Source organism: Monocercomonoides exilis (assembly GCF_001643675.1).
Source record: "Monocercomonoides exilis strain PA203 chromosome Unknown scaffold10-1930038, whole genome shotgun sequence".
NCBI lineage: Eukaryota > Preaxostyla > Oxymonadida > Polymastigidae > Monocercomonoides > Monocercomonoides exilis.
In genome coordinates, this window is record NW_027150555.1 from 784,751 (window position 1) to 797,792 (window position 13,042).

Here is a 13,042-nt window from a genome sequence, read left to right on the forward strand (position 1 = left end):
ATAAAACAGAAAATTGACAAGGAACTGATTTCTCTGTTTTTATAAGTGCTTTTTCATTATTGAAAAGGATATTTTTCAGAGAGTTCCGAAAAGGAAAAAAGCAGCAATCAAAAGAAAAAGCAAGACAGAACATAAATGAATGTTCTTCTAATTTATTTTCAAACCTCTGGTATGAGCATAGTTAAGGCAATTGCTCAAATGTGAGAAAATGGAATTATCAAAAAATTAATTTTGATTTTTTTTAAAAATTCAATAACCAAAACGAAAATTCACTCTAAGTCGCAAAAAAGAGCATATAGTGTTTGCTAAAGATGTGTAGAACTTTAATCATTGAAATTGTTTAATAAACAATATATCGAAATAACATTATTCTCAATAAAAGATAATGGGAAGATGATGATAAGAATTTAACTTATGGTTTAAATCTTTAGTTTTTAATTTTAAGGGTTAAATGCTAAGTACCGAAGGCAATAAGATTGATGATCAATCTCCTGGTTCACATGAGAATCGTATGGAAGAACAAGCTTCTTCTTCATGCGACCATGTGCATGATAAGCATATTTTAAGTTTCGAAGATAAATCTGAAGCTAAAGTTGAAGTTAAGAGAAAACAAAACACTGAAGAGCAACAAAATTGTTGTTTCAATGTGTTCTTCTGCTTTTATTTTCAATTTATTTTCAGGTGCCATCCAATTCGAGATGAAGACATTTATGAACCTCATTCTAAAGATAAGACCGAACTCACGACAAATAATGGAAAGAATTATTGGATGAAGAGATATGTTAAATATTTAAAGCAAATGGAAGAGTATAATGCAGAAATAATTCGAAGTCCAAGGTATAAATAAAATTCTATTATTTCTTTTTGAAGCAGTTGATTGCGATATTTTTCCCAAATTTTAGCTCCAAAATTAAAAAACCTTCAAAGCCGTCTTTGATATTTACAATTTTATTTGGAGTTGGCACATTGCAACTTATTCAAGCAATTATTCTGTGGACGATATGGTATCTTTTTTTTTTATCCATAATAATTTAATTTATTTGAAATTAATTGCGAACAGTTACATCATGTGCTGCCTTCAGCCATATTTGATGAAATTAATTTTGGAAGTTATTACAAGGAAGATGACGAATCCAAACGAAGAATTTCCATATGCGACTGCTATTATTTTGATGGTTTCCAATTTTTTTGCGATTTTGGATTCGTGGGGTAATAGGATACTGTACCACTACTCAGCAAATGTTAGAACGTGCTTAAACGGAATGATTTTTAACAAAACGCTTTTGCTGAACATTACATCTCAAAACAATGTTGATGCAGGCAGATTGTTATCGCTTTTAGCATCTGATTGCAGCAACGTTGGAGACATGATTTGGATGCCCTTTATGCTTTTGCTGATTCCTCTGCAGATTATCATGCCATTTGCTTTTGTGTGTGCTGAAATCGGTTGGGTTGGAATTATCTCCGTCATTGTTGTGCTGCTATTTTTCCCAATTCAAGGGCTAATAACTATGTTTATCGGGAAACATCTGAATAAGTACTTAGCGCACAACGATGAAAGGAATCGCGTTACAAACGAGACTTTGCAAGGGATCCGAGTGGTGAAGTTTAGCGGGATGGAGGATGTGTTCATGAGGAAGATTTGCTCATCTCGAAATCTGCAGCTGAAAGACATGTTCAACTACACGTTTTTCCAGCAATTTCTTGAGGGTGTTGTTCGTGTGCTGCCTCCACTTGTCAATCTTGCAACTTTCGGTACGTACATAGGGGTATACAACTTGAGGCAGGAGGAGTTTACGCTGAAGATAATGCCCACAATTCTCTTCCTGACGCTGCTCACCCGCCAGGCGAACATGATCCCAACGTTTCTGCAAGGCGTAGCGATGATTTGGATCAGTCAGAAGCGTATACGCGACTTCCTTCTTCTGCCAGAGCTGAAGAAGGAGCCAGTGGCAGAGCCTAAGGAAAGTGATATTGCGCTTGTGATTGAGAACGGTACGTTCAAATGGGGAGATCCTCCTGATATTCCGATGTCAATGGAGGAGGAACAAAAACAAATGGAAGCAAACAAAAGGGAAAAGCAAGACCAAGAAAGAGAATTGGCGAAGGACATTGTAGGCAGTGGCAAGATGAGTGCTACAGATGCCGCTTCATCTTCTGCTTCTGCAAGTAGCTTATCTCCGGAGCCATCGAAAGCAATTTCTGACTCAACTGTTGGCACAGATATCGTTAGTGCAGAATGTGAAGAATTGGAAGGCAGTAAACAGATATGCTCTGAAACTAATTCATCATCATCTTCATCTTCAATATCGAACAACTTAACAGACATGTCTTCGATGACTGTTGATGAGGTTATGCAATCGTCGGAGGATGCTCCACGCGACTCGTCATCTATAAGCTTGTTATCTTTGTCATCTTCTAATTCTTGTTTGCAAGCACCGCCAGCAGCAGAATCAACATCTCCACAGCCATCTCCGTCTCCTTCTGATTCAACTCCAATTACTCCATCGTTTACGTCTTCTTCGTCGAAGAAGTTTTTGTTGCATTCAATTAACTTAAGAGTTGCAAAAGGTTCGCTAACAATGGTGATTGGGAGTGTTGGCTCAGGAAAGTCATCATTGGGATCAGCTTTGATAGGAGACATGGAGAAGCTGGAAGGGGCAGTCCAACGGGCTGGAAACATTGCATATTGCCCTCAAGTTGCGTGGATCAACAACAACACTGTAAAAGGGAATATCCTTTTTGGAAGTGCACTGGATGAGGAGAGATATCGGGAAGCTGTTCGCGTATGTAGCTTAGAAACAGATCTGCGAGAGCTGGCGGCTGGAGACCAAACAGCCATTGGAGAGAAGGGAGTGAACCTGAGTGGTGGACAGAAAGCGCGTATCCAGCTGGCGCGGGCAGTGTATGCAGACAGAGACATCTACATTTTGGACGATCCGCTATCGGCTGTTGATGCACATGTTGGACGTTTTCTGTTTGACGAGTGCATAGAAGGAGCTCTGAGGGGGAGTGGGAAGACGGTGCTGCTGATCACAAACCAGCTGCAGTTTTTGGATAAGGCAGACCAAGTTGTTGTGATGAAAAGAGGAACAATTTGTGCACAGGGGAAATATGAGGAATTGAAGGAGCAAGGGATTGATTTTAGCAGGTTTGTCATCAAAAGGAAGGGTGACATGAAAGACAGGAAAATGAAAGAGAAGAGCAGAAAAGCGGAAGGTGCTGAAGGAATGGAAACAGCCAACAAGATTACCGAAAAGAACGATAAGGAATTAATCAAAATTGAGAATGATGGTGATGAAAGAAGAAATAAAGAAAATGGCAGTAATAAGGAAGAAGAGAGCAAAGCAGGAAGGCAAATAATGACCGAGGAGGAATATGAAACAGAGAAGGTTCCTGTGAGAAGTTATATTTCATATGTTAGATCGCTCTTCCCATGGTGGGGTGTGTGCGCATACTTCATACTTGCTCTGATTGCGAACGGAGGAGAGTGCTTCCAGTCGTACTGGCTTGGAGTGATAGGAAGCAGCACGAAGATTGAAGAACTGTCATACGGATGGAAGATCGGGGTGTATGGACTGCTCACTGCGTTTGTGTTTATATGCCAGATGCTACGAGGAGTTATGGGATCATTTGGCGTGTGGAGATCAATGAAGATAGTGCACGATGGACTCTTGAGGCGTGTGATGCACTGTCCATCGAGTTTCTTTGACACCACTCCTTTGGGAAGAGTATTGAACAGGCTAACGGGCGATATGACACAAGTGGATCAGGTGCTGTTTGGGCAGATTGTCCGAGTAGTGAACATGGCGAGTGGAGTGGTTGGACAGGTGGTGATTGTGGCTGTGGATACTCCAATTTTCCTAGCAATTGGGCTGCCTGTTCTTGTTGTGTACTGCAGCTTTGTGCTTCTGTACTCGCGGGCAGTGCGGAACTTGCAGCGGCTGGAAGCCATTGCGCGTTCGCCTGTTCTGTCGCTGTTTGGAGAAGTGGTGAATGGAGCTGGCCTACCAACTATCAGAGCATTCGAAGTGGAGGAGAAATGGCGGGAGCGGTTCTATAAAGTGTGTGACGACTGGTCAATTCGGCGTGTGCTGTTTATGGAAGGGCCAGCACTTATAAACTTCTACATCCAAATGGTGAATGTGCTGTTTTTCGTAGGAGTTGTAATTCTTGGATGGTACTTTATGGAGCCGGCAAGTTTAGGAGTTTCCATTACAGCTGCTGTGAGCTTCTCCTATTTGGGTTCGTTTCTTGTGCAGCAGACAGTGGAGCTTGAGACGCGCATGACTTCTTACCAGCGTATCGAGTTTTACTCAACGAAGCTTCCACAGGAGCGAGATAACAACAGAGAAGGCGAGAAGCGGACACCATCAGAAGAGGCAAAGATACCGCGTAATTGGCCAACTGAAGGGACAGTCACCTTTGATCACGTGACATTCAGACACAGAGCAGGACTGCCTTATGTCTTGCAGGATGTGTCGTTTTCTGTGCGGAGCGGTGAGAAGATCGGGGTATGTGGGCGGACTGGAGCAGGAAAGTCGTCACTGTTATTTGCTCTTTTCCGGTTGGTAGAGCTGGATCCAGAGCTGCAGCCGACAATGCTGGATATGGTGACGGGGAAGCCTGTGGAAGCGAGCAGAGAAGAGGAGCCCAATAAAGGCCGAGTGGTTGTTGATGGTATGGATATCTCGCAAGTGCCTCTGCATCGTCTTCGGCAATCGATGGCAGTGATACCGCAGGATCCGACACTTTTCACAGGAACACTGCGATTCAACTTGGATATGGGCGGGCAGAGAAGCGATGACGAGCTGTGGGAGGTGCTTGAGGCGATTGAGATGAAGGCTGCAGTGGAGGAGATGCAAGGGCAGTTGGGTGCAATGATTGCTGAAGGTGGAAGCAACCTGAGCTGCGGACAGAGGCAGCTAATCTGCGTCGGGAGGGCGATGCTGAGTGGATGTCGAATTGTGGTGATGGATGAAGCAACAGCGAATGTGGACGTGGAGACAGATGCAAAAATTCAACATGCAATGGGGAAAATGTTTGCTGACCAGACGATTATTGTGATTGCTCACCGGCTGAACACGATTATGCACTGCGACAGGATTGTGGTGCTGGACAGCGGGCGGGTGGCAGAAATTGATACACCTCAGAATCTCATGGCAAATCCTCAGTCGGCTTTCAACGGCCTCGTTCGGAGCTTGAATGGATAAATACAAAAAATTTTCTCCAAAGTTCTTTTAATTTCTTCTTGCATTTTCTATTTTTTTATCACCATTATGGCCAATTTTGATGACTGCAAAAAGATGAAAGAACAAACAAACAGCAGACTTTTCAAAATGCTCTAAAGATCGAATAAATATTTTATATCGGTTTTCTTTCTTTTTTTTCCCAAGAAATAACTGGTTTATATCAACAAGTTTTTATTCTTGTGTTTTTAAATTTGTACGATTTTTGCACAACATTTTCGAAAAGATCAAAATACAATATGGGACAAAGGAAATGTTGGGCTTATCAGCAGAGTTGTTCAGTTATTTCGAGCATCAAAGGATAATCACAGAGAAATAAGTAAGAAATGCTTTTATACACAAAAAACGCCAACAGAAAATAAAGTTGTGCAAAGTTGTGAGCTGTTGAATGGATGTCCCTTGTTGTCGTTCTGCAGGAGAATCGTCAACCAACGTTGAATAGGAAAATAAAAAGTGAATGCTCTTAACGTTTTATGAACTTTTCATTTTCCTCCTCTTTTTTCAATCTTTTTGAAATAGAGGATGAGAAAAGAAAAAAATTGAAAAGAAAAATGTGTGAAAAGATAGATGAAGTAGAATATGAAGATTGAATCATCGGAATGAGTAACTTCGTTGTTGAAAAAATATTTAATTCATTTTTATAAGTTCGAACTTGTGAAGATCATATTGAACATTGATTAATCGGATGCTATTGGAGTTCGCTTCATTTGAATATGAGCGCAGCATTTGTTTAAATTTTTGGGTGAAAAAATGAGAGAGAAAAAGTGATTTTCTATTTCAAAGTGAAATTTCATTTGACATTCGAATTTTCTCAAAAAAATTACAGATGCCAAAAAAGAGAGTTGAATGAAAAGAAACTGCCTTTTATATTTTCGTCATCTTCTTTCTCACTGAAATCTTTGGAAGATGAATGATCTTCATTGGATTCAATCCTGTATAACTTTTCTCCTTCTTTTGAACTTCAAACTGGAACAGCTCTTTTTCAGTCTTTGCATCATTCAATTTCAGATGAAAAATTGAGATGGATGGCTTTTCATAAAAAGAATAGAGAAGAGACCGAGAAGTGACAAATAAAGAAAAGAAATGTTTATTCAGTTTTATAAGATTTGAATAAATTGTTTTGGAAATTGAATGGAAGATGCTTTTCCAGAAGAAAAAATATTTTGGCGATACAACACAATTTCTTTTTCTTCCTTTCTTTTTTCTTAATTGCTTTGTTCGATTTCAAAGAAACGAAAAAAAAAAAAAAAAAAAAAAAAAAAAAAAAAAAACATAAAAAAAAAAAAAAAAAAAAAAAAAAAAAAAAAAAAAAAAAAAAAAGACTTTGAAAAAACATTCAATTGACTGTTTTAATGTCATTTTGCCAAATGATACAAAAAGAAAAATTGAAAATCTCGTATCCAAAACCTAATATATTTCATTTCTTCAAATATTCACAAAATAATCAGAAATATCTAATGAATCTATATTAAAATTTTTGCAAAGAAAATGCAATACTCCATGAAAGCTTACGATGATATCTTCATATCCTTCTTCTTCCATCTTTTCAACCACTTTCTTTTTTGTGATCTTTCTTTCCTCTTTTCCCTTTTCATCATCCTCTTCATCTTTCAAGCTCGTTGAAATCTCATACATATATTCCATGCTGGTAAGTGCAATTTTGTCAATCAGCATCGATTGTCGAATCTCTTCCAAAACAGCATCTACAGCTCCTCCATTCAATAAATCTTCAACTTTCACAACTTTATTTTCTGCGGCTTCTCTGAATGAATAAATGCAGTAAAAACAAATTTCTCTATTATTCTTTTTTGCTGCTCGAAATACTCTAACCATGCTTCTGATAAGCCCAACATTTTCTTCATTCCTCAATCGACAAATGTCAAAATAAATCATCAATGCTTCGACCAATCTTGTCAAAATAAATTCTTCTCTCGCTTCTTCTTTGTTCATTTTCTTTTTTTTCTTCTTCCAATTCACACACTTTGAAAGCTCCTCCAATTCTCTGGTCGCTTCTCTCGCAAAATGCAGTTCATTCGCAATTATCTCTTTTAAGCTTTTGAAATTGTACAATCGGTCTATTAAAAACTGCCAAGCAGACTGATAGGCAAGTCGTGTCAGGTTGCGATGCTCCTGATGATATTGGATAATTTCTTTGATCTCATTCAAAAACAATCCTTGTTCTATTTCCTTTTTTAAAATGAGAGAAAAATTCAAAACCATAAGCAAATATTCAAAATAAACGAATAAATCACACATTCAAATAATTAATACTGCTCAATGCAAACAAAGCTATCTCCACTTCTTTTTGAACTTCCTCGCTTTCATCTTTGGCAGATGCAACTTTCAGGAGGCAAGGAATGCAAATTGAAAACAATTCGTCTGAAATAAAGCCGGAGCACAACATCATATAGCATTCGCAAAGATCAACCAGAAATTTTTCATCTTTTTCTTTTCTTTTCTTTTCTTCTTTGAAGATCATCTCCTCAAATATTTTGTTCAATGAAGAATCTCTAAAGCAACGATTCCAAACATTTTTCAGCACATTGCAATATCCAACATGCTTCAGCAGTAAAATTGCATTTTTCATTGTCATTTTCTTTTTTCTAATCATTTTATGCATTTTGTTAAACAGCTCTGTCTTGGAAATGGATTTTAATTCTTCTTTTTTCATTTCATCAATTATTTTATTTATTTCTAGGATTCTGATTTTCTGTTCAATTTCATCGCAATCTTCAATCCCAGAAAACAATTCTTCAATAAAAAAGTAAAAAAGAAATCCAATCAACGAGAGTTCTGTGAAACAACTGATACAAACCTGTGAACTTTTTTGTTCTGTACGTCTCCTTCATATATATATATTGAAATATTGCACAAGAAAGCATTCCATTTTGATATTCACATTGAAAGATCATTTGATTGGATTGAAGAAATTAGAAAAAAACATAAATTCAAAAAGACAATAGAAACAATTGTATTCACACCGTTCTATCTCGTGTTGACATTTTCATTTTGCACTTCCAAAGATAAAGAACGCTTTGTTTTTTTTTTTTGTTTGTTGTTATGGAGGTTTTGATCAATTGGGATATTTCGATTTGGAATATCCGTTTTCGAAATGAGATTTCAGTGAGTACATTCAACCTGCAGAATAAGAAATAGTATATTCTATGATGGCACGGATTACTGGAAAAATATTGCAAACAATGGAATTCTTTCTGATTATTTGATAAATTGGGTGACCAAGGAAATGCAACAATTTTATTTATGGACGAAAAAATTTGCATGTGTGTATTTTTTATTGTTCTATGTGTTGCAAAGATATTTTCATCTGTATCCTTTCTAAAGTGCAGGAATCCGAATTATTGTTGAAATGGCCAATCTCCGCTTTGGAGAGCAATACGATGGGAATGAAGCAGGTTATTATATGGCCATTGGATAACAAATGAAGTTACGGAAGATACATAATTTTCATAATTTTTATTTGGAGCAAGAGGTGAAAACAAATTTAGATAATTTTTTTAAATAAAGATAAATGGACGGAATTCTGACAAAAGATGAACAACTGAAATTGTATAGTATTTTGGAACGCAAGACAGCGGAGCTGTTTTTGGATAAGGAAAGCAACTGGCAATATGGAAAGCTGGACATTTATTGAAAAAAGGGAAGGAGAAATGAAAAAAAGAACACCAAAATATCGGTTTTATTTATAAGATTTTCCTGTTTCTCTGACTGCACCAGGCAGACATGGAAAGCGACGAATTTCTACTTTTGATTCCTTTTTTTTTTTCAAATGAAAAAAGAACAGCCAATTACTATACAACCTATTATCGAGCATTTTTTAACAATCAAACAACATACTGTCCAATTACATCTGGATTTCATTCTTCGAAGGGATAAACATTTTGAACAAGCAAGGAGATTATCATTCGAAGTTTGCTTTCTTCAACGCAACAGGCAACTGCAGAAAAATGCAGAATATTTGTGGTCAACCTCTTCAAGCGCAGCCATCCAGCGATTTTATTGTTATGCTCCATTTGCGTGGCATTGATGCGGAGTTGATTTGTGAGGACTTTGTTGCTACGTATTGGGTGCGCTGAAGTATTTGCAGAAGTTGGACAAGATGGCCATGTTTTCTCAGACGAACATTGAGAGTGAGCAATTTCTCTTGCAGCTGTTTAATTTGTTTATTTCTGATTGTTATGCTGTTGGCCTGTGTTTATCTTGCGTTGCGGCTTCTTAGAAATAGTTTTTTAAAAAATGAAGAATTTCATCAGATGTTGCTTACAACCGAACATATTTTCTGGAGCTGATTGAGTTCACTCTGCTGCTCATATACCAAAAAGTCGACTGATCTATCATTGCATTACTTCATCTTCTTGGCGAGTTGCAATAGTTATTGAAGCAGTGTCATTTTTTAAATGTGAAAGTGCTTCTGCAGCGCGTGGCAGCAAATGCAATGAGATTGGAGATTCAATTGTTTGTCAGTGGGAGTCAGCGGCGGTTGTGCAAGAAAAGCAAAAGAATGCTTCGATCAGATGCAGAATAAGGGAGACATTTGTTGTTGCAGCAGAACTGTGGAGGAAGGAAACGAACGAGAACTTAAGAAGGAGGAAGGAGGCAAATGAAAACAAACAAAGAAAAAGGAGTGGAAAAAGAGGAAGAGGAAGAAGATAAATTTGATCGATTCGAATGAACTGCAAAGACTGCCTTCTCAAAAGAAATGCTTGAAAAAGAGTTGAAGAAAGAGCAAAAGAAGAAATAGAATCTGAAAGAGAAATGGAATGAAATGAATTCGATGATGCTCTTTGGAAGAGCTGAACGACAAAGGCGAACAAAGTTCATCTGCAGAAAAAGCAGACGTATTAACTGCATCGAATTTCACAATGGTAATCAACAGCTACAACAGATGGAAGATTCATTCTTCGTTTCAATTAAAGAATTTGATGGACTTTCAAACAACAAATTCTCAAATGTGTCCCATCAGCCAAGAAAAAATATCGTCAATGAAGATATTGAAAAAGAAGGAAGAAAATATGTTATCCGCAAAAATTCAACTTTTGCAGAAATCACTCTGAGAACTACGCTCAGAATAATAAAAAATATTGAATCAAATAAAAAAAGCATTGAAAAAAATTAGAAAAAAGTAATCATTGAACTGTTCATAAAAATTCCTCAAAAGCACACGCACACACATTCCATTCCAACGCAAAAGCAGAAGATTGTTCGATCAGTGATTCGGTTATTACCATTTCCATTGCTTCGCATTGCTTCTTTCTCCTCCAAGCTTTTTCTTGAATTAATATTTAACTTTCAACGTTATCTCATGTTTCATTAATCAAAGCATTGCAACTCATTCGACTTTCGGTAAGTGGGCAGATAACGACCGGTAAAACTTTTCGATTTGTATGTTTTTATATATTTTGACTATTACTTATGAATGCAGTTATGATATTTCTAAAGTGGTTTTCGAATTTCAGTGATTCAAAGCTGAGAAAACCTATTTTTTTAATCCAACAGGATTTTTTATTTTGAAAACTTCCCCACCTTAAATAAAAAAAACCCTAATGAGTTGATTCTCTAATAAGTTTTCGTCAAATATAACCCTAATAAACACATTGACAATGGATAAATCTTTATTTCCAATCAAAACCTAAAAGAAAGTTTCTCTCTTATTTATCTTAGGGGTTTGATCATTAATTTTTGATAACTCCTGCTTTTTAAATGCAGAAACTTTTCAGTTTTTTATATAATGTTTCTCCTATTTGAGAATTTTAACATCTGAAAATAGGTTTTTCAAGGTCAATAGTTCTTCTTTGAGACAATTTTTTACGGGTCGCTATGTACCCTCTTACCAAAAGAACCTCTTCTTCATCATCATTCGACTTGAATTTTTGTTCAGCTTTAACTCATCAAAATGAAGCGGGATTAAAAATAATACTTTTTAATAAAAAAAAATGCTTTCAAAAAACTGTAAGTTTTCTATTTTTAAGAAATGATGAAAAAAGAGAAAATGAACATTAGAGAATCAAAATTTGAGCGCTTCATTTTCTCAAACATTCACAAAATAATCTGAAATATCTAATGACATAGAATATATATTTTTATTGTTAAGGAAGCCAAATATTTCATGGAAACAAACAATAATATCTTCATATCCCTCTTCTTCCATCTTATCAAAAACTTTTCTTTTCAAGACTTTCCTTTCCTCTTTTCCCTTTTCGCCTTTTTCCTTCTCTTCTTTCAATTTCTTTGAAATATTCATAAAAATCATCAAGCTTTCATATGTCATTTCGTCATCCAACATTGGCCGCTGAATCACCTCCAAAACAGCATCAATGGCTCTGCCTTTCAATAAGTCATCAGTCTTCATCGCTCTGCTTTTCCCTGCACTTCCAAATATGCAAATGCATTTTCTGCTAATTTCCATGTAATTCGCCTTCGCTGCTCTGAACACTTGAACAATGCTGTCAATTAGTAAAGCATATTCTTCATTCCTCGATCTACAAAAGCAAAAGAAAGAATCCAGCGTGATGAACCATCTCATCAAAACAAGAACTTCTTTCGTTTCTTCTTTTCTTTTCCAACTCACACACTTTGAAAGCTCTTCCAATTCTCTTATTGCTTCTCTCACAAAATGCAGTTCATTCACAATAATGTCTTTTAAGCTTCCATCGCTCCAAAATCTCAAGATCAAAAACTGCCAAGCCGATTGATAGGCAAGCCGAGTTAAATTATGATGCTCTTGACAATACTTGATGATCTCTGCTATTTCGTCCAAATACAATTTTCTTTCAATGTACTATTCAAAAGCAAGAAAGATACAAAGGCATGAAAAATGAAACAAAAATTCTCATACACAATTTCTCAAACGTCTCAGCGTTATCAAAGTCATTTCCACTTCTTTTTGTTTTGTCTCGTTTATTTCCTTTATCGATGCAGCTTTCAGAAGATGAGGCACGCAAATTGAAAGTGAATCAAATGAAATGTAGCCACTTAGGGAAATATAGCATTCGCAGAGATCAATTATCAGCTTTTCATTCTTTCCTTCTTTTTTCATTTCTTCATCAAAGATCATATTCTCAAATCTTTTAAACAACGAATATGTGCAAAGGCTTTCATTCCAAACATTTTCCATTGCAGCGCAGTACCCAATATGCTTCAATAACCAAATGACATTATCCAGAGATATTTTCTTTTCTCCAATCATTTTGTCAACTCTATCGAAAAGCTCTGCTGTGAGAATAGAATCAAGTTCTTCTTTGTTCATCTCGTCCATGAGTTTATTTAGTTCCTCGATTTTCAGTTTCTGCTCTTCCTCGCTGAAGCGTTCCAGTTCATAAAATGATTCTGCAAGAAAAAAATCAAGAAAAACAGTCATCCAGAACTCAAACTCGGCAATAATTGCGCACCAGTGAATTTGCTACAGATGCTCTTCCCCTGCATTTTTGAAATGCATTGCATTCAGAAAACAACACAATTTTGTTATTCGTATCGAATTCGCATGTGTTTGGAAAGAAGAAAATGTTGGAAAATAAAAATGTTTAATATGAATGAAATCAATAGCGTTCGCACCATCATTTTTTGTATTTGAATTTTTGACAAGATAATAAAAAGATAAACAAGGTTTTATCTTCTATTGGCTTGTTGTTATGGATATATTGATCAAGTTGAGTTTTTGTAATAAAAAATTTTCAAAGGTTTAATGAGAGAAGATCGAATTTTCATTTGTTGAAGATTGGCATATATTAAAACAAGTGATTGTTTTGAACATCAGTATTTCGAAAATATTGTCAAAA

The 13,042-nt window shown here is 36.4% G+C and overlaps 3 protein-coding genes across 3 annotated transcripts; 1 reads left to right on the forward strand and 2 right to left on the reverse strand.

Moving 5' to 3' along the window:
- Positions 1-451: 451 nt before the first annotated feature.
- On the forward strand, positions 452-6,510 carry MONOS_1630 (putative Multidrug Resistance Associated Protein (MRP); the record flags this gene model as incomplete). Its single annotated transcript, XM_067869214.1, has 3 exons — positions 452-837; positions 903-1,004; positions 1,061-6,510. 3 exons carry the CDS (start codon positions 452-454, stop codon positions 5,211-5,213), a joined length of 4,641 nt encoding a protein of 1,546 aa, XP_067731960.1. The 3' UTR covers positions 5,214-6,510.
- A 193-nt stretch (positions 6,511-6,703) lies between these two features.
- On the reverse strand, positions 6,704-7,842 carry MONOS_17242 (uncharacterized protein; the record flags this gene model as incomplete). Its single annotated transcript, XM_067870143.1, has 4 exons — positions 6,704-6,712; positions 6,762-7,011; positions 7,348-7,436; positions 7,504-7,842. 4 exons carry the CDS (start codon positions 7,840-7,842, stop codon positions 6,704-6,706), a joined length of 687 nt encoding a protein of 228 aa, XP_067731961.1.
- A 3,362-nt stretch (positions 7,843-11,204) lies between these two features.
- Positions 11,205-12,897, reverse strand: MONOS_5049 (uncharacterized protein). Its single transcript, XM_067875167.1, has 4 exons — positions 12,819-12,897; positions 12,656-12,683; positions 12,103-12,593; positions 11,205-12,045 (listed from the first exon to the last, which is right to left on the reverse strand). Exons 1-4 carry the CDS (start codon positions 12,822-12,824, stop codon positions 11,296-11,298), a joined length of 1,275 nt encoding a protein of 424 aa, XP_067731962.1. The 5' UTR covers positions 12,825-12,897; the 3' UTR covers positions 11,205-11,295.
- Between the last annotated feature and the right edge of the window lie 145 nt (positions 12,898-13,042).